Raw genomic sequence first — 26,368 nt, 5'->3', positions numbered from 1 at the left:
GGAAGAAGGCTTCAGGGAGAAGAGTGGAAGAGGGTTGAAAATATAGATTTAGAGTTTAGGAAAAGGCCAGATCTCATTTCTGGTACAGACGGCACTGTGAAATGTTTAATTTGGGTTTTTTTAAGGCTTAAGAAAAGAGCGAGGTCAAGGGCAGAGCTGGGAGACAGGTGGGTGAAGAGTAGGTGACGGCCAGCAGAGCGAGCGGGACCGGGAAGGAGCCCTCGCGGGGCCGTGTCTGGGAGACCTTAAAGGCTGGAAATAATGTAGTCCCTACGGAGTGAGAGGAAGGCGGAAAGGCAGTGATAGAATTTGGCTGTCAGCTTTGGTAGGTGTTTTGGTTTTTTTTCTCCCCCTCTTTTAGTTACATCTGGCAGTGCTCAGGGTTCACTCCTGGCTCCGTGCTCAGTCATCCTGGAGTGTCGGGAATTGAGCCTGGGTTATGCAAGGCAAGCACCTGCTCACTGTATTATCTCTCTGGCCCTGAAGTTTGCTAGTTTTACCCTTCTAATTTGTCATAAATTAGTGCCCCAAATGTGCGTTTCTTTTAGGTGATTATTTAATGTGGAAGGAAAAACAGTTCTATCAATTTCTGAAGAATTAACATCTCTTTGCAGGCTGCCGCGGAGCCCAAGTAGAAGAAATCTGGAGTTTAGAGCCTGAGAATTTTGAAAAACTAAAGTAAGTATAATTTTAGGGGTATGAAAATGATATCTGCTCTTGAGCAAACTTTTGTGTTTTCCTTGGATCGTGCTAGGTCGAATACATCGTCATCAAGAAGTGTTTGCCACTCCTGTGAGCGAGTATAATTATTCCCAGTCTAGCCCAGGACCTGACATTCACAGATAGGTCACTTTCAGGGAGTTCGACTGTCTGCTAATTCTCTCTCCCCGAAGTACTCCCCGAGGGAGCTGGGCTGGCGACCAAAGAGCCTGGAAGTTGCTCTGTAGAGAGTGCTGGTGCTTTCCTGCTTCACCCCCAAAACCTTGCATGTGAGGGGCTGGAACAGGGTCGTATGTACTACAGGGCCTCATCTGGCTGCAGGTTGCAGGGAGGAGGGCAACCTTCACGGCAGGGGCATCAAGCCCCAATCTACCCAAGTGCCCATGTTTGTCATCTGTTCTCAGAGAAGGTAGATGCAAAAACAGTTTCTCAAAGAATTATGGGAGGGTAGAGGGAACAGGGGTTTCTCCCAAGAGTGGAGAATGGCCTGTAAAGTTAGGGAAGGGATTACACACCCCCGAGCCTGAGGGACAGTGCTGGGGGTGATGGCACTTGCCTTCATCCTCACTGCTGAGGATGCTCTAGTCCCCTGACACTGCCAGGAGTGATCCTCAAGCACTGCTAGATGTGGCCCCAAAACAAACAAACAAACAAACAAACAAGTTATACAGGTCCTATTTGGACTCCAGTGACTCTAAAATGGAGTGCATAGAGAAAAAAGAAGAGTGTGCTCCAACTCATGACGCAGTGACCCCATACTCCAGCCTATCAGCCATCTCTCCAGTCTCTCTATGTTGGTTCACGATGGGCCCTGTCTTTGGTTTTTTTGTTTTTGTTTTTTTTTTCTTTTTAAATGTTGTGCTTTAAGGTTTGAGCTGGTGTCCTCACTGCAGACTTGGGGGCTGACAGCAGGAACTCCTTTTCGCATCACATCTTGGTTTTATGACTCTGAAATTCATCTGGGCACCCCCTCCCAATTAATTGCCTGCTTCATGTGGGTAGATTTATTTATTTTGCTGTATTCTCTTATAGATCAATATTACTAGAACATGGAAACATGAATGATTCGGTCTATATTATCAACAGTATCCATATAATTATGCATATTTATGTTAATTCAGAACTTGTCTACTCATGATCACATGGCTTCTTGGAGAGATGGCAGTTCAACTTGTAAAAGTAGCTATCTGGAAGTACTGTCCCCTTTCCCACTCTTCACCCTGAAATCACTTGTGCCTGTCCTGCCCTTCAATTTCCTTACCCCTAAGCACTGGCCTTTCGTTTTCAAGTGACAAACTCCAGGAGTGCTCTTTGGTGGTAGAGTTTTTGGAGTCTGGGGTCTGGCTAGGAATGGGCTTTGAAAGGGAAAGTGGGGACTGCAGGGCTTGGGTGGTTGTTTTGAGTATTTAGTAGTAAGAAGGTAGTTTCCTTCCTGCTCTTCCCACAGAAGGTACAACCACTAGATGGAGTAAGCGATCAATTTCTAAAACTGTGAGCAGGGAAATTTAATCAAAAATTCCATTGAACTATTTATAAAGATTGTGTGTGTGTGTGTGTGTGTGTGTTTAAAAGACTAGAAAGAAACCAAAAGTGGTGATTTAGTATATCACAGATGTATGTTCCTTTTGGAAAGTAGATGATGTCATTCACTTGTATTGCTCATGAATTCAGTAATTATATGAAGGTGCTTTTATAGTTCATAATATATACACTACCAGCCATTTATCACTAAACACCGATCTGTACGTTACATATATTGGAATTCAGTCCAGGGCTAATTCCTTTTTTTTTTTCTGCTTTTGTAGGCGTCACACCAGCAATACTCAGGGGTTACTCCTGCTCTGCACTCAGGAGTTACTCCTGGCAGTGCTTGAGGGATCATATGGGATGCTGGGGATTGAACCCGGGTTGGCCGCGTGCAAGGCAAACGCCCTACCTACCGTATTGTCACTCCAGCCCCACTAATTTCTTTTTATGGTTTTGAAACGTTGTCTTTTCTTTTTGTAAATGACTAAGTAAGATAGAAATGAATAATTTACAGCTTGGAGACAAAGGCACTTATTTATTTAACTGAAGTAATTTTTAATTTTATTAGCTTTCTCTTTGCCAGTGTCCTAGTGACTTAATACCAATAGAAATACTGTTTAAATTTCCCAAGTTTAATTTTATTTGCATTGTATTTGTTAAGTACCTGGTCAGGGGTTGATATACCGACAGCATATAAAAAACCAAGTGAGGGAGCTGGAGTGATAGCACAGCGGGTAGGGTGTTTGCCTTGCACGCGGCTGACCCGGGTTCGATTGCCAGCATCCCATATGGTCCCCCGAGCACCGCCAGGGGTAATTCCTGAGTGCAGAGCCAGGAGTAACACTTGTGCATCACCAGGTGTGACCCAAAAAGAAAAAAATAATAATAATAAAAAAATAAAAAACCAAGTGAGGCTCCATGGCACTGATTTGTATTTTATTTTGTAGGCCGGTTCATGGATTGATTTTTCTTTTCAAGTGGCAGCCGGGAGAAGAACCAGCAGGCTCTGTGGTTCAGGACTCCAGACTTGACACGATATTTTTTGCCAAGCAGGTATGGTCCTTGGATGCCCCAAATCTTGAGAGTGATTCCTTTTAACAATGGATTCTTTTTTTAAAAAAATTTTTATTGAATCACTGTGAGATAGTTGCAAGCTTTCATGTTTGGGTTATAATCTCACAATGATCAAACACCCATCCCTCCACCAGTGCACATTCCTCACCACCAATATCCCCTGTATCCCCCCAACCCCCCGGCACCCTTCCCACCCTCCCCCTGCCTCCATGGCAGACAATATTCCCCATACTCTCTTTCTATTTTTGGGCATTATGGCTTGCAACACAGACACTGAGAGGTCATCATATTTGGTTCATTATCTACTTTTGGCACACATCTCTCATCCCGACAGATTCCTCCAGCCATCATTTTCTTAGTGATCCCTTCTCTATTCCATGTGCCTTCTCCCCTCTGCTCATGAAGCAGTCTTCCAGCTATGGGGCAATCCTCCTGGCCCTTGTATCTACTGTCCTTGGGTGTCAGCCTCATGTGATGTTCTTCTATACTCCACAAATGAGTGCAGTCCTATGTCTATCCCTCTCTTTCTGACTCATTTCACTTAGCATGATACTCTCCATGTCTATCCATTTATAAGCAAATTTCATGACTTCATTTCTCCTAACAGCTAACAATGGATTCTTTTCTGCTGTGTATCTTTGGTGTAGTAAACCCTCAAATGCCATCACCTGCTTTGTGGGTTTTTTAATTTTTTTTTTAGGTTTTCAGTGCAGTGATTTACAGTTCACTACTGTTAATGCCAACATTTCATGCATAGGGTATTCCAACCCCACACCCTATGCCAAGAATGTCCTCTTCTGTTCACCATTGTCCTAGGGATCCTCCTGCACTCCACCCTCACTTCTAGTCCTTAGAACTATTGAGTTCCCCAAAAATCTTTTTCCATTTGAATTGTATCTATCAGTATTTCTTATATTGGACATTAAAGTGAGACATTTAAAAATATTTACAATTGATTTAAAAACTATAAATCTGGGGCCAGAGAGATAATACCATGGGTAGCATGTTTGCCTTGCATGTGGCCAACTCAGGTTTGATCCCTGTTGTCCCATATGATCCCCTGAGCACCACCAGGAATGATTCCTGAGTGCAGAGTCAAGGCTAACTCCTGATCCTGACCACTTGTGCCTGCCCCCACCCTCCCATCCCCCCAAACTAACCCAAACTGACAATAAATCTAAGAACAGGACATTTTGGTGGGGATAGGGTGTTAGTGATGAAATCCAGGGACTCGTACATGTGAAGATGGGGTTTCATCCTTGGCACTAGAAAAAGGAAATAAAAGTAACTTTAAGAAATGAATACCTGTGAAACCCCACCTCGAGTAGCCACTTTCAGAAGTCTGGCTTGGGGCCCTGCTCTTCACACCCATGCTCTCCCTTGAACATGGGTCTCACTTGCTTGTCTCTGTGTGTCTCTACTTCCTGTGTTCTCTCTTGAACATGCATGTTTCCTCTCTTTTCTCCTCTCACATCTTTCTCTTTCGTTTTTCTCACATCTTTCTTAACAAATTTCAATAAAAACTATCTTCCCTTACACACACACACACACACACACACACACGCGCACATTTGGTTCAGGGACTCAAGCAATTGTACAGCAGGTAGGGCATTTGCTTAACATTCCGCTGACCAGGATTTGACCCCTCGCACCCCACGTGGTCCCTGAGTCCTACCAGCAGTAATCTCTGAGCACAGAGCCCTGGGTGCTGCCTAAAATCCAAACAAACTTTTCATATGTGACTCAAAATAAAAAAAAGGGAAAAAGTTTCTCTCATTCATGATTATCATCCATCAGTTATTTAGCACCTGCATTGTGTTATGCATTGTTTTAAGTACTAAGGACACAAAGGTGAGAGAAATAGAAGTTCATGTTTCTTCTTATTAATAAGACATGCAATGATCACAACACCAGTAGTAGCCATCATTTACTATTCTTTTTGTGTGCTAGGTATTATGCTTTAGATAATATATTAGCTATATTAGCATAATTAACTCTTACAGCAACTCTGTGGTTAAGTGTCTTTATTTCACGGATGAAGATGTTGAGACCTGGAAAATGTGACTTATTTTTAAAAATAAGTCCAAAATCAACTTGTTGACTGGGGTCACACAGCTGACAAGTGTTGGATTTAAACTGGCTTAAAATCTAATTTTGTAATTCTACCTGTGACATTTTTTATGTGCTAACATTCATAATTGTTGTGGCTTTCCCTCCCTCCTTCCCCCCATTCTGGGGGACTCACAACTGGTAAGTGCACTCAGGCTGACTCCTGATTGTGTGCTCAGAAATCACAGAGTGATCTTGGTGGTTCTCAGGGAGGTCACGCCTGGGATCAATGTGCCGGGACCAATTCCAAGTGACCAGCATGCCTGACAGGTGTCTAACCCACTGGACTTTCTTTTTGGACCCTCTTTATATAACTTTAAAGTTAAAGTTTATTACTTTGCAAGTGATTTCATTTAATGAAAATATAGAGGGCTGGTTTTATTTCATTTTTGCATACTTAACTGTGTTGACTGATTGAAAACTTGGTAAGTACTTTTATGTGATCTGTGACAATTTTTGTTGTTTCTTTGTGCCGTACCCTGTGGTGCTCAGCGTTCCTCCTGGCTTGGTGCTCGGGGGTTTCTCTTGGTGCTGTCTGGGGACTTGTGCCAGGAATTAACACTAGGACCCCCATGTGCAAAACACGTGTTTTATCCCAGAGTCATTTCTCTGGCTTCATTTTTCTTTAAACTCCGGTAGTAGTATGTAGTTGGTCCTCACACAACTGTGTGTGTTACTTATCGTTTCACAGGTGTGGGAACTGAGTCTAAGAGCATTTAAGAAGTTTGCCCAAGTGGTGGTGCTCTGTCCGCAGCTGAGCTGAGCTGAGCTGAGGTGTAAAACCAGGCCCACAGCTCGGAAACCGGACCCTCATTCAGATCATGGCACTGGCTTTTACTGGAATTTTGTTTTGGGGCCAACCCTTGTGGGATACACTGGGTGTCATCAAACTACTTTTGGTATCAATGTCCTTGAACTTATCTAACTAATCTCTAATAAAGAGATTTTTGTTTCTAATTTTTTAACACAACCCATTTCTGTTAAAATATTTGTGTGCTTACTGTCATTGTATTAAGGTAATTTCATTTTATTTATTTATTTATTTTTTTGCGTCACACCCAGCAATGCACAAGGGTCACTCCTGGCTCATGCACTCAGGAATCACCCCTGGCGGTGCTCAGGGGACCATATGGGATTCTGGGGTTTGAACCCGGGTCGGCCGCGTGCAAGGCAAACGCCCTACCCGCTGTGCTATCACTCCAGCCCCTAATTTTAAATTCCAATTTTGTTTATTTTGGGGGGTTTTGAGCCACACTTGGCTATGCTCAGGACTTGTGCTCAGGGACTATATGGGATGTTGGGGGCATGCTGGGGACTGAACCTCGGCTGAGTGCAAGGCAAGCACCCTATCCACTGTACTATCACTTAACTCTTACATTAAAATTTTAAGCTACAGTTTGTGATTTTCAGATCTAGGTAGTAAAGAGGAAGATGAATAGGTTTATTTTCTTTTTTAATTCCCAGAGTGGTTGTGGTTTTTTTTTTTTTTCTGCTTTTTTTGGGTCACATCCAGCAATGCACAGGGATTACTCCTAGTTCTGCATTCAGGAATCACACCTGGTGGTGCTCAGGGGGACCATATGGGATGCTGGGAATCAAACTTGGGTCAGCCGTGTGCAAGACAAATACCCTGTCCGCTGTGCTATTGCTCCAGCCCTGAAGACAGATAGTTTCCCCCCCCCCACACACCAACCCGACAGATAGTTTTTAAAGTCTTTTTTTGTTGTTTTGTGCCACACCTGGTTGTGCTCAGGGCTTGCTCCTGGTTCTGAACTTGGATCAGTCCTAGCAGGGCTTGGGGTACCATATATGGTGCTAGAGATCAAACCCAGGTCATGTGTAAGACAAGCACCATACCTGCTATATTTTGAAGCATTATAATTGTGTTATGTAGAAAATAAAGATCCGGGGCCGGAGCGATAGCACAGCGGGTAGGGCGTTTGCCTTGCACGCGGCTGACCCGGGTTTAATCCCCGGCATCCCGTATGGTCCCCCAAGCACTGCCAGGAGTAATTCCTGAGTGCAAAGCCAGGAGTAACCCCTGAGCATCACTGGGTGTGACCCAAAAAAAGCAAAAAAAAAAGAAAGAAAGAAAATAAAGATCCCTAATAATGTCTGCTCTTGAGACAACTACTAGAAGCGATTTATGTTGTTCCTTTTTTTTTCATATTTATGTGTGTCTATTTATATTTCTTCCACACTAAATTGTAAACCTTGGGAGTCAGGGATTTTGTTTTTATGTAGTCTATCATCATCATCATCGTCATCCCGTTGATCTTTGATTTTCTCGGGTGGTCTCAGTAACGTCTCCATTCGTCCTAGCCCTTGGATTTTAGAAGCCTCTCTTTACTCGTCCTTCCCAATGGTGCTGCATTGGAGGGTCTTTCAGGGTCAGGGGAATGAGACCCATCATTGTTACTGGTTTTGGCATATGAATATGCCAGAAGGAGTTTGCCAGGCTCTGCTATGCATGTAGTCTATAGCCAGCAGAAAACACCAGTGAGGTCCCATTATAGAGACCCAAGTTGGTTTTGAATTCACAGCTGGTGGTATTCAGTGACTTCTACGGTTAGTGCTCAGTGTTTTCTTTTTCTTGAATAAGTTCCAGAAATGGAATTACTATACCATGTGGTAGTTCCATTTCAGGAAATAGTTTTTGAGGCATCTTTACTCTATTTTCAATAGAGACTTGTTAAGACCACCATGTTACCAACCATGCAGGATGCTTCCGTTTTCCCCACAGCCTTTGTAATGCTCTTCATCACTTTTTTTAACTTTTTTTTTTTTTAATTGAATCACTGTGAGAACAGTTACAAAGCTTTCAGGTTTAAGTTTCAGTCATACAATAATCAAACACCCATCCCTTCACCAGTGCACATGTTCCACCACCAAGAACCCCAGTATACTCCTCATCCTACCCCCCACCCTGCCTGTGTGGCAAATGATTTTCACTTGACCCTCTTTGCTTTGTTTACATTCAATTTTCGACAGAAAACCCACTATTATTATTTGGAATATTCCCCCCAACAATCAGACCTGCCAAAAATCATTTGTTTCCTATTGCATATGATGATATGCTCTTCATCATATGAAGAGCATATGATGTTGCATGGCCACAATAGCAGCTGCGTGGTTTCGGAGTTCTGGTATTTAGTAGTTAAGTCCAGAGGTATTTCTGCCAGTAGCCGCTGTGTTCCGAGATTGGTTTGTGTGCCTCCGGGATCATGGCTGTTCAGGAATGGAGGAGCTGTTCGTGGGCGGCTGCTTGGGGTCCCATTTGGGTGGGGTCAGGGCCGGTTCTGCCCCTCCATGGCGAGATTTCCCGAGCGCCCCATCACTGCAAGCTGCTACTGCTCTGCCCAATTGGCTCTGGAAGGTGGTGGTCGCCATGCTGCCGCAAAGAGGAAAAGGCCGACAGACAAAAATCCTTCCCCTCCCGGGGCTGCACAGGGCTTAGTTCACAGTCCAGGAGCATTTCTGCCAGCAGCCGCTGCGTTCGGAGATGGTTTGTGTGCCTCTGGGATTATGGCTGTTCAGGGGCGAAGGAACCGCTCCTGAACTTTTTTTGTATATCAGGAAAGGTCTTGTGGCTGCATAAGTGGCCGCGCGGTTTGGAGAAGTAGTCCTGGCCCCCACATACCAGAGCCATGTTAGTAGAAGCTCAGTGTCAGCGGGATTCCATCTGGAGAAGTCGGGGAGACTGCACCTTCTCCATCTGGGGCACCCTGGTGTTATCGGCCCAGTCTGGGATCCGGAGCGTTCTCCGGTGCAGTGTGGGGCGCCCGCTGGCCTGAATACTTCACTGCTGAGTGCGGCAAGATGGCGCCGGGGGCCTCTTCATCTTTTTGATGAGACTCATTTAAACAGTTGTGAGGCTGTAAAATTTTGGTTTTTTGGTCTTTTTTCTTGTTTGGGGGCCATCCCTGGGATGCTCAGGGATTACTCCTGGCTCTGCACTAAGAAATTACTCCTGGTGATTCTCAGGGGACTGCATGGGATGCCGAGGATCAAACCCCAGTTGGTTTTGATCCTCGGCATCCCATGCAAGGGAAGTGCCCAACCCGCTGTACTATCTCTCCAGTCCCTGTAAATTTTTTTTATTAACTTCTCTATAGCTATGATTCAATGAATATTGGCTGTGGTTTATCTCTGCAGCACGTTGAGCTATTTTTGGAGTTCTCTGGGTACCTATCATGTTCTTTTGTATAAGTTATGAAATTGTTATTTTGCCTAGAGGTTACAAAATCAAATGATTGGTTGTAGGATCAGGTTAGTAATATGAATGTGTGAACTGGGTTTTATGTAAGAAAAGGGGAATTAAGACTGAGACACTTGATACTTGGCATGCCCAGTATCTTGGGCGCCCATGGGGGGCCCAGGGTTTATCTCTGGTACCACTTGTTCCTTGACACTGCTGCTAGGAGGGACCCCTTAGCACAGAGCCTGGAGTAGCTTCTGACACTGCTGGATGTAGCCCAAAAAATTCAAAAGAAAAATAAAACAAAGGGAATGGAAACCCTGGATGAACTGAAAAACAGATTCTCTCTCAAAGGAATTTAAACCAAAATTTTTTTTTTCCTTTTGGGTCACACCCGGCGATGCACAGGGAATACTCCTGGCTTTGCACTCAGGAATCATTCCTGGCAATGCTCGGGAGACCATATGGGATGCTGGGAATCGAACCCGGGTCGGCCGCATGCAAGGCAAACGCCCTGCCCGCTGTGCTATCACTCCAGCCCTAAACCAAATTCTTAAGGCTCTAGCTCTATTTTGACTACGTGCTTCTTCTTTGTTTCTGTTGCCTGGATTCTATGGCTTTAGTATGTATGTGCCAATGTATATAGTAGGACAGTAAGGACAAATTAATGATTTGACTAATTGAGGCATGTGAATTGCAGGACATTTTGCGACATAAACTGAAGTTGAAGTTCTCCAAAATAGTGATGTATAGGGTGATCTTATGTGAATTTCATGAGAACAATTACATCTCACCTATCAGGTTTTTACCATAATGTCTGGTACACACTGGATACTCAGTAAATATTTGAGTGAGTAAATGATTGGTCCTACAGTTTTATGGATTTTTTTATGTGTTCTGCCATATAACCACTTGGTGGCACTAAACTCATTTTTAAGGCTGAAGTGATGATGAATATGATGATTTTGATTTTATATATATATATATATTTTTTAATGTGGTGCCAGATATTAAGGCCAGGATATCACATATGCATGCCAGGGCTTCACACATGCCAAACATGTGTTGTACCACCGAACTATCACTCCTTTGAACTTGCCAAAACAAAATACATACCTAGGCATAATTAGTATCCTTCACACATGCACAAAATGAGTCATAGAAAATGCAAGTCGTTGTTAATATCAAGAGAAATGATAACCAGAAATTCTTTCCTTTCTTTGGAGGTAGGGCTTGGCCTACAACCAGTGGTGCCTAGGGGCTGCTCCAGGCTCCTCTTCAGGAGTCCTCCCAGTGGTACTTAGGAGACCATGTGATGCCTGGGATTGAACTGGGATCAGCCACATGCAGGCCCTTGAGCCCCTGTGCTAGCTTTCCGACCCCTAGGATTTCTTTTATCGCTTGTTTTTTTTTTTTCCCAAAGTCCATTTTGACAAACATTATGTGACACAAAAAAAGCATACACAGAAGGACCTGAATCCTTTGGTCAAATCCTTCGGTTTCTTAGTATTCTCTGCTATATCCTCACATCCAGCCTTCATTGGGTACACCTGGTCTTTAATGTATCGTGATTTTTTTTTTGGGGGGGGGGGGTTTGGGCCACACCTGGCAGTGCTCACATCTTAATTCTGCTTCATGCACAGGGATCACTCCTAAAAGGTCTTGGGGGAGCCTAAAGGGTGCTGAGAATTGAACCCACATCAGTGCAAGGCAATTGCCCTATGCACTGTACTGTTTCTGGCCCCCCAAAATAAATTTAAATGGAAATGATATAGATTGAATTACTGTGAAGAGTATATGAAAAAAATAAATTGAGAACTGTTATATTTGGAGGATTATTGTCACTAGTTAAAGGCTTCTGAATGAAAGAAATTAGTAACGTCTATATTTGTGTTTTGTAGGTAATTAATAATGCTTGTGCCACTCAAGCAATAGTGAGTGTGTTATTGAACTGTACCCATCAAGATGTCCATTTAGGAGAAACATTGTCAGAGTTTAAGGAATTTTCACAAAGTTTTGACGCAGCTGTGAGTACAATCTCATTATTTTTAAGTAATATAAGATTTAGTAGTTATACCCAACATGTGACAGTTCTTATTTTAACAGACTGCTTTTAAAAATTATTTCAGATGAAAGGTTTGGCACTGAGCAATTCGGATGTGATTCGGCAAGTACACAACAGTTTTGCAAGGTAAAGAGACTTTGTGTTGAATGAATACTGTTTCCTTTGTTGCTTGTTTGTCTTTCATCATTTTTTTCTTCACTTTAGGCAGCAAATGTTTGAATTTGATGCAAAGACAACAGCAAAAGAAGAAGATGCTTTTCACTTTGTTAGTTATGTTCCAGTTAATGGACGACTGTATGAATTAGATGGATTAAGAGAAGGACCAATTGATTTAGGTAATCTGGTTTCTGTTCATGGCATTTTACTTTGGGGAGTGGGGAATACAGGATGGGAATGTAGCTTAGTGACAGAGGTTTTGTCTTACATGTGAGACCCCCTGTGTTCGATCCCCAGCACCACTGGGGGAAGGGGGGGAAATAAAGGTGGGATCTTTGCTTTTGTAAGCACAGTGTTTCTTAAATTTTGTAAGATGATTACTAAAAGTTAGCATGCTGTTATGAAGAACTTAAGCTCTTCAGTAAATTTTTGAAAAAATGTTTTAAAAACTTCTTTCTAGGTGCTTGCAATCAAGATGACTGGATTGGTGCAGTGAGGCCTGTAATAGAGAAAAGGATACAAAAGTGAGTAAACGGCTAATGCTATTGACAAGGCATTCTGTTATTGTTAGAATGTATATATATTTTTCTTGCTTTTGCTTTTTCGGTCACACCCGGCAACGCACAGGGGTTACTCCTGGCTCATGCTCTCAGGAATTACTCCTGGCGGTGCTCGGGGAACCATATGAAATGCTGGGAATCGAACCCGGGTTGGCCACGTGTAAGGCAAATGTCCTACCCGCGGTGCTATTGCTCCAGCCCCTTAAAATACTTTCTAAAAAAATTTAAAATTTAAATTTTTTTTCCAGTGGTTATTGAACATCTACTATTGGTTAATTTGTTCAGGAATGTGTTTCAGAAAATTCTTAAATTTTTGCATTAGTAACATGGCAGCCTTACTCTTAGAGAAGTTAAACATAAAAAGCTTCTGTGAAATAAGAGCTTTTATAAAATAATTTTGTAGAGTTCTTTATTTAATTGAATCACCATGTGGAAAATTACAAAGCTTTCAGGCTTATGTCTCAGTTATATGATGCTCGAACACCTGTCCCTACACCAGTGCACATATTCCACCACCAAAAACCCCAGTATACCTCCCAGCCCCCCCCATCCTCGCCTGTATAGCTGATAAATTTCACTTCACTTTCTCTTTACCTTGATTACATTCTATATTTCAACACAAAACTCACTATTGTTGTTGGAGTTTCCCTCCAAAAAATAGCCCTGCTGAAAAGGAAGCATTTGATAATTAGTTTTCCATTGCTGAGAATGAAGAGATAAGAAGTTTGGGATTTCTGTATTTTAGTATTTTAGTAACTAAGTCCAGGGAGATTTATGTTAGAAATTGCATCATTTCCCTTCCTGGTGCAGTATGGGGCTATAGCTTAGTTCCCAGTCTAGAGACATGTCTGCAAGCAGCTGCTGGTACCAAAAGTAGTCTAGCTGGCCTCCGGATCATGGTCGATCAGCAGTAGAGCGGCCGCATAAACGTGTGGCCACCCTGTAGAGTTATTTTGCCTTCCCTTGGTTTCTGGGCCACGACTGACAATGCGAGTATGAAGGGGTCATTTCTGGCACACTGGGGGACCATGTAGTGATGAGATTCAAACCCAGGGCTCCTGCATTCTAAGTGTGCACTGCAACCCTTTGATCCGTCTCCCTGGTCCTGAGCATGTGGGTTTTTTTTTTTTAAATTTAATCAAGCTTATTATTTTGAGATACTTATATACTCACATTTAATTATTATTCCCTTTATTCTGTAATGGTAATGCAGAACTTTAGTATCTGAGTAGAGTCAGGATTTTGATATTGATACAGCCAAGATACAGGGTAATTCTATCTCACATGGTTCCTATGTTATTGTCCTTTCACCTTTCCCTCGATGTTTCCATCATTCTCAGTCACTGATTTTTACAGTCTTTGTCAAATAAACAGTGTTATATTGGTGGAACCATAAAGTACAGGACCTTTCTGGACTTGTACATGTTGCTAAGTGGTTTAGTAGTTTATTCTATTTCTTTAGTGGATAGTATTATATGATGTAGCTATACCGGGCTTTTGCCCTGGTTATTTCTGGTCTGGGACTGTTACAGATAGAAGTATCACTGTATCACTGTGTCACTCTCATCCCGTTGGATTTGCTTGAGCTGGTGCCAGTAATGTCTCCATTCCTCCTAGCCCTGAGATTTTAGCACCCTCTCTATACTTATTCTTCCCAGCAGTGCTACATTGGAAACTCCTTCAGGGTAAGGAGAATGAGACCCATCAGTGTTACTTTATTTGGCATATTGAATATGCCATGAAGAGCTTGCCAGGCTCTGCCATGTGGGCAAGATGCTCTCGGCACCTTGCCAGGTTCTCCCAGAGGAAGAATTAGGCTATAAAGAGTTTCACGGCCGCAAGTGTATTTGCGTACTTCCAGGAGCTTTCTTTTATAGTCTCTGGATCTTGGCTATTGACGGGAGTACATGGCACTGGAGGCAGTTTGTAGGTGTGACCGCCTGGAAAATGGGGGATCTGGGTGGAAGAGTCCCAGTCCCGATCTGAGTAGGCTTGGAGATCTCAGCCCCGGGTCCTGCTACCTGGATTCCTCTGCCAGTTCTTTATACGTGAGGCTCATCCAAAGGTGTGGAGAGTGGCCCTGCACATGGCTGTGCAGGTTCCAGAGGTCTTCGGCTCCTGAGGTTCTGCTCTGGGTGGGAAGGGAATCTCAACCCATCCCCCTCTGATAGGCCCCGGTGAAGACAGCCAGGTGCGGGAGCAAGAGACTCTGCACAGATAGAAGTACAGATACATATTTGTGTACATGGTTTTATGTGGACTGGAGCAATCGCACAGAGGGTAGGGCGTTTGCCTTACATGCGGCTGACCCTGGTTCAATTCCTCCACCCCTCTTGGAGAGCCCAGCAAGCTACCGAGAGTATTCCGCGTGCAAGGCAGAGCCTGGCAAACTATCCGTGGTGTATTTGATATGCCAAAAACAGTAACAGCAAGTCTCACAATGGAGACATTACTGGTGCCCGCTGGAGCAAATCAGTGAACAACGGGACGACCGTGCTATAGTGCTATGGTTTTATGTGAACATAAGTTTCATTTTCTCTAGGCTAAATACCTAGTTAGATTTTTTTTTTTCTTTTTGGGTCACACCCAGCAATGCTCAGGGTTTACTCCTGGCTTTGCACTCAGGAATTACTCCTGGCGGTGCTGGGGGAACCATATGGGATGCTGGGGATGGAACCCGGATCTGCCACATGCAAGGCAAATGCCCTACCCGCTGTGCTATCGCTCCAGCCCCCCTAGTTAGAGATTTAACCTAATACCTTGTTAGGTATATAACCCATTTTGGGTTCTATGGTAAAAGCATGTCTATTTTGTAAAGAAATTGTCAGACTCTTTGTTTTGTTTTGTTTTGTTGCCACAACCAGCAGTGCTCAGAGGTTATTCCTGGCTCTGCAGTCAGGAATTACTCCTGTGGTGGTCAGGAGACCATCTGAAACCCTCGGGATCTAAAACTGGGTCAGTTGCGTGCAAGGCAAGCATCGTATCTGCTGTACTGTTGCTGTGACCCCAGAAATCGTCAGCCTCTTGACCAGATGTAAACCATTTTACATTCCAGCCACCGATGAGATACTGCTGATATCACTGATAGCGTATATCATTGTAGCTCTAGACTTTATTTTTGCACTTTTAGGCTCTTAATGTTGAAAATATTTTCATACCTTTTGTCTATTATTTTTCCCCTTTGCCTGTTTAGTAAGTGGATTATTTGGTCTTGACTATCCCAGCTCCAGATAGTACCATCCTGGGAGGGGTCACTGAGGTTGGTCTTCTCTGATACTGTTATTCGGTGTAATTACTGCCAGCAGGGCGATAGCTATGTGTTCATAAAATGCATTTTTATATAATAAAATTATAAGTAAACTATTTAAAATGTATCAGCTAAAAATAGAACGCTGAGGAGCCTGTGATGAAGCTTGAGGGTAGAGCACTGGCTTCACATGGTGCATTCCTGTGCCAGATCCTTTGCACCACTAGTGAAGACCCATGTTGAATCATGGCTTGGGAAAAAGTACAAGATGAGGATGTAGTTAATTGCCATTAAGAAACAAGCATAGTTACTTTGACACCTGTGGATTCTTTGCTTATTTTTATTAGATCCTAAGTAAAATACTTCTTATAAAGATGTGAGAGCTGATGAAGACATTTCAAATCAGGAGCTAGAGATAGTACAGTGAGTAGGGCGCTTGCCTTGCCGGAGGCCCCACTGGGTTCTATCCCTGGCACCTCATGGAGCCGCCTGAGCATTGTTAGGCGTGATCCCCTGAGCACAGAGCCAGGAGTAACCCAAGCATAGCCGGCTATAGCCTCAAAACAAACAAAAAAGACAGAAAAAAGAAAGAAAGGTTATTTCAAATGTTTAAGAGTTACTGATGTTGTTTTACAGCAAAAATATTTGTGATGGATGTAGATTTTTATATCCATCTAAGATCTATCTAAGATCTCAGGGAAAGGACGAAATGAGAGTTACTGAGCCCGCCCGAGAAATTGGTGATTAATGGGATATTGTGATTATGTGATTGTGATTGTAGGTTTTTACGTTGCTATAATGGTTTTGTTTTTCATATGTAAATGGTTTTCTACGCTGTCAGTTTTCATGTTAGCCCTCTGATATATTTGTATATACCTGGGAGTAAGTAAAGAAATGATCACAATCAATGATCTTTATGGTTAATATTTATAACTCTTTATAGCATTATAAACTTTCCAATTTTTTTTAGGTACAGTGAAGGTGAAATTCGATTTAACTTAATGGCTATCGTGTCTGACAGAAAAATGATATATGAACAGAAGATCGCAGAGCTACAGAGGCAGCTCGCAGAGGTTTGTGGCTGTGGTTTCTTCTTCCTTTTTTGGGCCGTGCCTGGTGGCATTTGAGTGGCTGCCACCTTCGTGGTGCTGGGCGTGGGGTGCAGTGCTAGGGACTGAACACGATCTCCTACATACATAGCCTCTCCCTGATCTGTGACTCTTTTTAAATCAGAAGGTCAAATCAGAAGTTGAGTTATTTTCTCAGGGAATATCTTTACTAGCTAGCTTTCCTCTGTCCTTTTTTTTTTTTTAAAGTATGTATTTAAGTGAAAGTTAAGAGAATATACTCTGAAGTTGTTACCGGGTTTTAGCTCCTAACTCTGCCACCTAGTGAATATGTAACATTTCTGCAGGCCTGTTTTCTTGTGCCTCCAAGTTTCTTCACGTAAAATTAGAATAGGAGTACTTGCCTTTTTTTTTTGCTTTTTGGGTCACACCTGGCGATGCACAAGGGTCACTCCTGGCTCTGCACTCAGGAATTACCCCTGGCGGTGCTCAGGGGACCATATGGGATGCTGGGAATCGAACCCGGGTCGGCCGCGTGCAAGGCAAACGCCCTACCCGCTGTGCTATCACTCCAGCCCCAGAGTACTTGCCTTTTTTAAGGTAGTTATAAGGATTAACTGAAGTTAGATCTGCAAATCACTTACAACAGTGACTGACACATAGTATATGTTATTACCCTGAATTCTTTACTCTAAGTTTATTATATGACTAGGCAAGTTAGAATTTATCAGAATTAATTTGATATTTTTAGGTTCACATGCACTTGCCTGGTCCTTACGGTTCATTATCTTTCTGTAGTAAATATGATTGAAGAATATAACTGGTAATAAAAGATTATTTCCTTTTGACCTCATTTTCTTGACTATATATTTAAGCAAATTTATTCTGTAGCAGAACAGGAATTTTATCCAAATAGTGTATAGTACAGGTTGATTTTAGGTAAAAATTCTCATACATTTTTGTGTAACGTATAAATGTGGAGAGTACTATTTGGGCATTTATCTTTTATTTGGCACTTTCGGTCATACCTGGTGGTGCTCAGGTGCTCCTGGCAGAGCTTGGGGGATTCTGCAGTACCTGGGGCTGAGTCCAGGCCTCCTCTTCCATGCAGAACATGTGCCACTGAACTGTCTCACTGATCCAGACTTTTATCTTTATTACTATTTTTGTTGTTGTTTGAGTCACACTTAGTGCTGCTCAGGATTTATTCCTGGCTCTTGGCTCTGTGTTCAGATGTCATTCCTAGCTGGGCTCCGGGGACATACGGGGTGCCAGGGATCAAACCAGGTTGGCTGCATGCATGGTAAGCACCTTCATCACTGTCCATTGCTCCAGTGCCTGGACTTTTCTCTTTTAATGTTGTAGCTACTAGGCTAGTGTTGTGTCATTAATATTCAGAGTAAAAAGTTGAAACTGGTATTTTTTTGTTTTAAAATATCCTGGGCTAAATCATTAGGGTGTGCCACTTTTTCTTTTTCCCAAGGAGGAGCCTATGGATACGGATCAGGGTAATAATATGTTAAGTGCTATTCAATCAGAGGTTGCCAAAAACCAGATGCTTATTGAAGAAGAAGTACAGAAACTGAAAAGATACAAGGTATGATTTATGAATTTGTTCACTTAATATCTTTTTTTTTAATTAGTGAATCACAGTGAGGTACAGTTATAGACTACAAACTTTCGTGCTTGCGTTTCAGTCATACAGTGCTCAGTACCCGTCCCTCTACCAGTGCCCATTCTCTACCATCAGTGATCCCAGTGTACCCCCCCCCACCCCACTTCTGTGGCAGGGCATACCCTTTTGCTCTCTCTCATTTTGGGTGTTGTGGTTTGCAATAGAGGTGTTGAGTGGCCATCGTGTTCGGTCTATAGTCTGTTTTCAGAATGCATCTCTCATCCTGAGCGCCTCCAAGTACCCTTTACTTGGTGGTCCCTTCTCTATCTGAACTGCCTTTTACCCCAGCGTGTGAGGCTGGCTTCCAAGCCGTGGAGCAATCCTCCCGGTGTTTATCTCTACTATTCTTGGGTGTTAGTCTCCCTTTCTGTTACTTTATGTTCCACAATGAGTATTCACTTAATATCTTTATCATTTACTCCATCAGAATAATGAATTAATTCTGTCATTCACAAAGGTAACTAGTGGGATTTTTCTTTATTTCATTTTTTCTTTCTTTTTTTTTTTTTGGGTCACACCTGGCGATGCACAGGGGTTGCTCCTGGCTCTGCACTCAGGAATCACCCCTGGCGGTGCTCAGGGGACCATATGAGATGCTGGGAATCGAACCCGGGTCGGCCGCATGCAAGGCAAACGCCCTCCCCACTGTGCTATTGCTCCAGCCCCCTATTTCATTTTTTCAAAGCATTAATATGTATATTGTTTTGTGGGGAGGGGGCAGGGACACACTGGCAGCACTTAGGGCTTACTCTTGGCTCTACACTCAGAGATCTCTTCTGGCAGGGCTCCAGCGACCATATGGGGTGCTGGGGATCAAACCTGTGTCTGCTGCATGCAAGACCAGCATCCTAGCTGCTGTGATATGTACGGATTTTTTTTTTTTTTATCCTATTTGATGTTTGTTGGCCAATAGGAATCACTCTGTACTGTCTCCTAAGTCCTTTTGCCTGGATCCTCTTCATCTTTCTTGGTTTTCATTTCTTTCCCCTTCCTTTACTGTTGCAGTGTGTCAGGGCTCACACATATGGTTGCCCTGCTTCTAGGTCACCCACACTTGTGCCCTGGTCTGTGGTGAATGGGGAGTTGTGCATTGGGTCACAGTGTACCCGAGGTAGCACAGGAGTGCAGCATGGAGGGTCATTCCTGCACATCAGGGAATCAGATTGTACTTGGTAGAGACGTGACGTGGGGTGATTAGGACTCTGCTCACTACCTCCTGCTGGAAGACAAACCCTCATCGAACCACATTCCTTGACCGAGGAGTGCGTCATCTCATTATTGGTAGCTCCCCTGCTTTCCGCTGGGACAGGGTGTTTCAGACTCATGTGCATTTCCTGCTTCAGTCTTAGTGGCCTTGTATGCACACACTTTTTTGTATTTGTTTTTGGGTTACACCCAGCAGTCCTCAGGGCTTACTCCTGACTCTCTTTGGCCCCTCACTTAGTTTTTAAGAAGTTCAAAAGAACCCAGATTTCTGTGCTGCATAGAAGTATTAAATTTACCTTGGGAGAAGTAAATTAAGTTTAACTTCAGGTAGAATATTTAATAGATCAGTGGCAGTAGAAAACTACACTCCTATAGTTTGAGAGTGTATGCTATATTTAAACCGGGGATTCTCAAACATTTTCTACTTCCAACCTTTTTTTTTCCTGGAAATTTTTACACAACCCCGGTATATGAAATACATAAACCAGACAGTTTACTGATAATAAATCATTGGTAGACAGAAGTGGATGCTGGTGAAGGGATCAGTATTGAAACTACCTGGAACCCGTTTACGAGTAGCTTTGTAATTAATTTCATGGAGACTAAATTTAAAAAATAAAATAATTAAAAACTTTGTTTTAAAACAAAAATTTTGTGATCTCCCCCTTCCACCTCTTACAGTTCAGTGATCCCATAGAGGACGGTTGGCCCAGATGAAGAAATCAGACAGTACCAGCATCTAGTTTCCCAGTGAAGCAGGCTGCCTTCTAGTCTTTGATAAGAGATAATTCAAAGAGGCCTGTGAGCCTGTGTTCTCCCTTCAACAGCTGTCCCGGTGCTTGTCTCTTTCTTCTGTTTTCATTCTGGAGAAACCTGTGTGCTCTATTTTTTTTTTTTTTTCTTTCTGGGTCACACCTGGCAATGCACAGTTGTTACTCCTGGGTCTGCACTCAGGAATTACTCCTGGCGGTGCTCGAGGGAGCATATAGGATGCTGGGAATCGAACCTGGTCGGCCAAGTGCAAGGAAAATGCCCTCCCCGCTGTGCTGTGCTCCAGCCCCACCTGTGTTGTCTAACACATACTTCTCCCTCACACCCCTCACATCTTTCTAAAGAAGTTTCAATAAAAACTATCTTGCTTTGCCAAAATAATAATAATAATAATAATAATAATAATAATAATAATAATTCAGAGAGTATTCTTGGTAACAGTATGAGATTGATCTCAGTAACTTGAGCAGTTTTGACTGCTGGAGAACATGTAAACCACTGCTGTAAATCTGTTTTTTTTTTTAATATCTTCTTAATATTTTGACAGACTAGTATAAAAATATATATTTATTTATATTTAGCTTAATGTGACTATTCAGATTTTTCACATAGATATTGTAAATCTGGTTTTGTAACTGAAGTTTTCCTCCACAGTCTCCGACTTTAAAAAGCCTGAGTAGGAAGTCAGGTCCAAGAATTTCTCTAGACGTGCTTTGTTGTAATAATCCTTACTCTCAGTGGAACTAGGACAACTATTTCTAATATTTTTTTCTATAGAGAATGGAGAATTTTCTTCTATTCCAGTTTAATGTTTAATGGGCTGGAGCAATAGCACAGCGGGTAGGGCATTTGCCTTGCACATGGCTGACCCAGATTCGATTCCTCTGTCCCTCTCGGAGAGCCTGGCAAACTACCGAGAGTATCCTGCCCGCACGGCAGAGCCTGGCAAGCTACCCGTGGCATATTCAATATGCCAAAAAAAGTAACAAGTGTCACAATGGAGACGTTACTGGTGCTTGCTTGAGCAAATCGATGAACAACGGGACGACAGTGCTACAGTGCAAGTTTAATGTAAAATTAAGAGAATCAGAAATTTATTGAAGATGGAAAGTATTGTGGTTTAATAGTTATTTTATTTTCAGATTGAAAATATCAGAAGGAAGCATAATTACCTGCCTTTCATTATGGAATTGTTAAAGACCTTAGCGGAACACCAGCAGTTAATACCACTAGTGGAAAAGGTAAGTATTTAACTGGTGAATCTTAAATTAGACTCAGGCTTGCCAAAACAAAAATTATTTTTGTTTGAGTAGAGGTAAATGTTGTTGAAGCATTTTTACTTTAAAATTTTTGCTCTTATCATTTTTTATTTTAAATCATTATTAATTCCTTCTTGTACTATAAAGTAAATATAAGAATTTCCTCCCTGCTTTACTTTTTTATAATATTTAGTTTATAGAAATCAGATTGCATTGTTAGAACAAAATTTAAAACACTTTTAACACTTTTCTTTAGCGGAAAATAAATTCTGATGTCAGTAATTGAAAAAATAGATTTTTTTTCCATTTTTAGCAAAAAATTAATATATAGTATTTGGACATTAAAGTAGAAGAAAGAATAGCCTAAGCCAAAAAATAGGGTGTATATATATTATATATATAATATACTTATTATATATAATATATAATTATATACATAGTATATATAGTATATATAAAGTATAGTATTTATGTATAGTATATATAAAGTATATATGAAGTATAGTATATATAAAGTATATATATTATATATAAACAATATATATTATATATAATATATTATATATAATATATACACAAATAAGCCATTGTCCTTTCCATTAAGGAAGAAATAGCATAGATTCATGAAAATTGATGCTATATTTTTTTAACTACATGCTAAATATGTTGAATAAATAAGATGAAATGAATTTGTTTTAAGTTTATACTGCAAGTCATTATTTTTGAGAGTGATAAACATGGAATGGTCTTTAGAATCTATGTTTACCTGGCCCTTCACTAGACACTATGATGTATGGGACTAAATTCCTACAAGTAGCTTTAATGCAGCGATCTATATACTGTATCTTGAGGACACACTTTGGACATACTAGTAGGCAAATTTGTCCGTCGTTTATGTAAAAACTAGATTACATGGTTTATTTTTTCTGTTGATTTTAGTTTATGAAACAAAGATACATTTCAGCCCATTCATTTTATATACATCATCATCTATTCTAACCAATGTGAAATAATGAATTAAGGTTTCTGAGCCAAGTGCCTGAAGTCACCATCACATTCCCAAATGGATGCTTGTTTAGAACTGATTGCAAAAGCCATTGCAGGAGATTCTATTTCAGGCAGGTTTTCCTAGTAATGTTTTTCAGGGTAATTGAATTATATAAGTCCCAGGTGGGACGTTTAAATTTTTGAAATTTAGATGAGCAGGACTCATATTCTTAAAATTTCAATGCTAACAGTATCTAGATGTTGTATGCTTTATCTGAAATGCATTATTTATTAAAAATCTTAGCGATCTCTTAAAACTAAATGTTATATCAGATTTAAGCATAGAGACATTAGAAAAATGTTAAGTTTCTTTGCATTAAAATTGGTCAGAATATAGTTTTCTTATGAAAATTAAGAAAACCATTCTTTTTTTTTTTAATAAAAATTTTATTTTATTAAATCACTGTGTGGAAGATTACAATGCTTTCAGGCTTAGGTCTCAGTTATACAATGCTGAAACAACCATCCCTTCACCACTGCCCATATACCACCACCAAAAAAAAAAAACCCCACACAGTACACCTCCCATCCCGCTCTCCCACCCCCTACCTTGTAACTGATAAGTTTCATTTTACATTCTGTTTACTTTGGTTACATTCAATATTTCAACACCAACCTCACTATTGTTATTAGGAGTACCCCACTAGATTCAGACCTACTGTGAAGACAAATAAGGTTGCGCGGCCGCAGTAGTGGCTGTGTGGTTTTGAATTTCTGTACTTTAACACGAAGTCCAGGGAGATTTCTTCCAGATATTGGATCATTGCAGGCTTGAAAACCCAATCTGTGGTCGTCTTAATATGGCGGCCACCGCGCCCTTCATCCCCGGAGAGAAAGGCGAGAGAGAGAAATACCTTTCCCCTCCTGGACGGGCACAGGGCCGAGGCTTAGTTCTCAGGCTGCAGACATTCTGCGAGGAGTTGCCCACGCCGAAAGAGGTTTTGCTGGGTCTGGAAAGAAAACCATTCTTGTTTGATTTTTTAAATGACAGTATAACCCCCCAAATTTGAAAAGTATAGTTAGAATAGCTTTCAGCACTTGCTTTAGCACTGTGATTCCGCAGTTCAGCTTGTGAACACTGGGTGGCAGTGTATGCACATGTAGAGTTGGGAGAGCACCAGAGCTTTTGTCTTATTGAAGGGATAGATATTGACTTCCAGCTATTACCTATTTCTCCAGACTGCTCTGTGATTCGTGATAATCATAATCAGTACAGAGAACTACTTATGTCTTGCATATCCTTATAGCTGTTATTCACCAAGATTCTGAGAGAATTGCAGGCTCACTTTTTAAACACAAGTTTTGAAATATTTTAATTATTCATAAAACACTTATCTAGCTGCACTTACATCCCTGGCACTCCGTTTTAGAGTCTATGGATACATATAAGTAAGACACATTCCTTCTGAAGCAGTTGTTGATTGAGTCGGGGAAGGAATAAAGAATTGCAGTACTGTGCTAAACTGTAGTATTCTTGCAAGAACCAGAATAAAGTCATACTAAAAATTCTCCTGAATGACTTTATAGCCACTTAAAAATTCATATCTAAGCATTTCAAAATCTGTGATTACAATTAAATGCTTAATCTCTGCTGATAAACGACCTTCTTTTGCACGGTGTGTTTTTTGTTCATCTTATTTTGAAAAAAAAATCATACTGAATTACTGCTTTCTGATGATAAGTGTAAATGTTAAAAAAACATATTTAGATTCAGATTATATTTTATAATTATAATGCAAATATTTTAATAGTGATGGTAATACAGTCAAGAAGAATCAGGCCTAGAATTCAGAAGTGGGTATTCAGCTTCCCTGCAGAGGAGTGCGGAGTAGGGAACACAGCCTGGGGGCGGGAGCTGTGACCCAGCAGGGCGGCTGTGGGCTGGCTGCACCCAGCTCTGCTGTGAAACTCCAGAGCCGCCTGCGACCAACTTCTCAGCAACCGAGGAAGCTACTTACAGTTTGGCTGGAAGTTTCTAAGCTGTAGCTCTCTTTACATTTTACACCATAATAAAGCGAAGACTGTTTAACTCAAAGGAAATGGCTCTAATGAATTAGGTTAAGATCTTTATAGTGTTTTTAATTATGAGGCTTCTGCCTTACCTTGACGATACATTACCTTAAAACAGCTCAGGAAGTAACTAAAAATATATAATTATGAAACTGTTTGTGGGGGCCAGGGAGATAATACAAGGCCATGCCGCTGACCCAGGTTTAATCCCTGGCATTGCCCATGGTCCCTGAGCCCCCCTAGGAATGACCCCTGAACTCAGAGCCAGGAGTAAGCCCTGAGAACCACCAGTTGTGACCCCCAAACAAAACAAAAACCCAAAAAAGGGAAAGGGAAGGAAAAACTTTAAATACTGAACCTTTAAATGTAAAATCAGCAAGATTGGCTTTGTTTGTGAAATTTTAATTTGTTCATGTATATTAAAATTTTTTAAAATTTATTTTATTATATATAATTCTGAATCACTGCCCATCCTATTTTGAACAATCAGTAATAATGTACCACAATGTAAAATCATATTCAGTTGCTGTGGGAGGTAGAACTCTATAAGTGAAATATATACTTTTGTTTAATAAAAATTATGCCAAAATTTTGTATTTTTATAATTTGGAAATAAAAGTTCTTAATATAAGCAATCATTTGCTTTTTTTTTTTTTTTTTTGCTTTTTTGGGTCACACCTGGCGATGCACAGGGGTTACTCCTGGCTCTGCACTCAGGAATTACCCCTGGCGGTGCTCAGGGGACCATATGGGATGCTGGGATTTGAACCCGGGTCAACCACGTGCAAGGCAAACGCCCTACCCGCTGTGCTATCTCTCCAGCCCCAATCATTTGCACCTAAAATTATAAATTAGGCTTACTAACTAAAAATGTTCAAGCAGACTTTTTTTTTTTCAATTGAATCACCATGAGCTACAGTTACAAAACTTTCATGTTTGCATTTCAGGCATACAGTGATTGAACACCCGTCCCTCCACCAGTGAATATTTTTCACCACCATTGTTCCCAGTATCCCTCCCACCACCTCCCGCCCCACCTCTCCCTGACTGTGTGGCAGACAATTTTCCTCTTCCTCTCTCTCTGCTTACGGGCATTGTGGTTTGCAATACAGATAATAAGAGGCCATCATGTTTGGTCCTTTATCTACTTTCAGCACACATCTCCCATCCCTAGTGATCCTTCCAACCATCATTGACTTAGTGATCCCTTCTCTATCCTAGCTACATATGCATGCAGGCTTTTTTAAATATAACTTAATGACTTTTAAATATTCTAAGATAGCACTCAATTTTGTCATACATTTTTGCAATAATTACATCAGCTATTCATTCAGAAACCAGGCTGTAATTGTTCTAATTGCCCTTATTCTAATCCTAAACACTAGAAATTTGTATTATAGCAGATATAGATATAGTATTTATTACTTTATGATTGCAGTATCATGGTTGAAAGAGCAACATTATATACTAGTGTTTAATTTTTTTTTTTTCCTTTTTTGGGTCACAGGGGTTACTCCTGGCTTTGCACTCAGGAATTACTCCTGGTGGTGCTCAGGGGACCATATAGGATGCTGAGAATCAAACTCGGGTTGGCCGTATGCAAGGCAAATGCCCTACCCACTGTACTATCGCTCCATCCCCATGTTTAAAATGTTTCAAAAAGTATTGGCTGACAAC

The 26,368-nt window shown here is 41.4% G+C and overlaps 1 protein-coding gene across 4 annotated transcripts in view; it reads left to right on the top strand.

Moving 5' to 3' along the window:
- The window catches only part of UCHL5 (ubiquitin C-terminal hydrolase L5), a 40,606-nt gene that overhangs the window by 6,679 nt on the left and 7,559 nt on the right, over positions 1-26,368 (top strand). For 2 of the 4 annotated variants that reach the window (XM_055144319.1, XM_004619916.2), the window contains exons 2-10: positions 615-678; positions 3,195-3,300; positions 11,530-11,655; positions 11,758-11,819; positions 11,898-12,028; positions 12,310-12,373; positions 16,627-16,729; positions 18,210-18,320; positions 21,518-21,616. In XM_055144319.1, the coding sequence (XP_055000294.1) occupies positions 615-678; positions 3,195-3,300; positions 11,530-11,655; positions 11,758-11,819; positions 11,898-12,028; positions 12,310-12,373; positions 16,627-16,729; positions 18,210-18,320; positions 21,518-21,616 (866 nt within the window). Of the gene's footprint in view, positions 1-614; positions 679-3,194; positions 3,301-11,529; positions 11,656-11,757; positions 11,820-11,897; positions 12,029-12,309; positions 12,374-16,626; positions 16,730-18,206; positions 18,321-21,517; positions 21,617-26,368 lie in introns of all 4 variants that reach the window. The other 2 variants (XM_055144318.1, XM_004619915.2) reach the window with 1 other exon arrangement.

This window comes from Sorex araneus, chromosome 7 (genome assembly GCF_027595985.1).
Source record: "Sorex araneus isolate mSorAra2 chromosome 7, mSorAra2.pri, whole genome shotgun sequence".
Taxonomy (NCBI): Eukaryota; Metazoa; Chordata; class Mammalia; order Eulipotyphla; family Soricidae; genus Sorex; species Sorex araneus.
The sequence above is the reverse complement of the archived record's forward strand: the minus strand, read 5'-3'. Positions and strand labels throughout refer to the sequence as shown.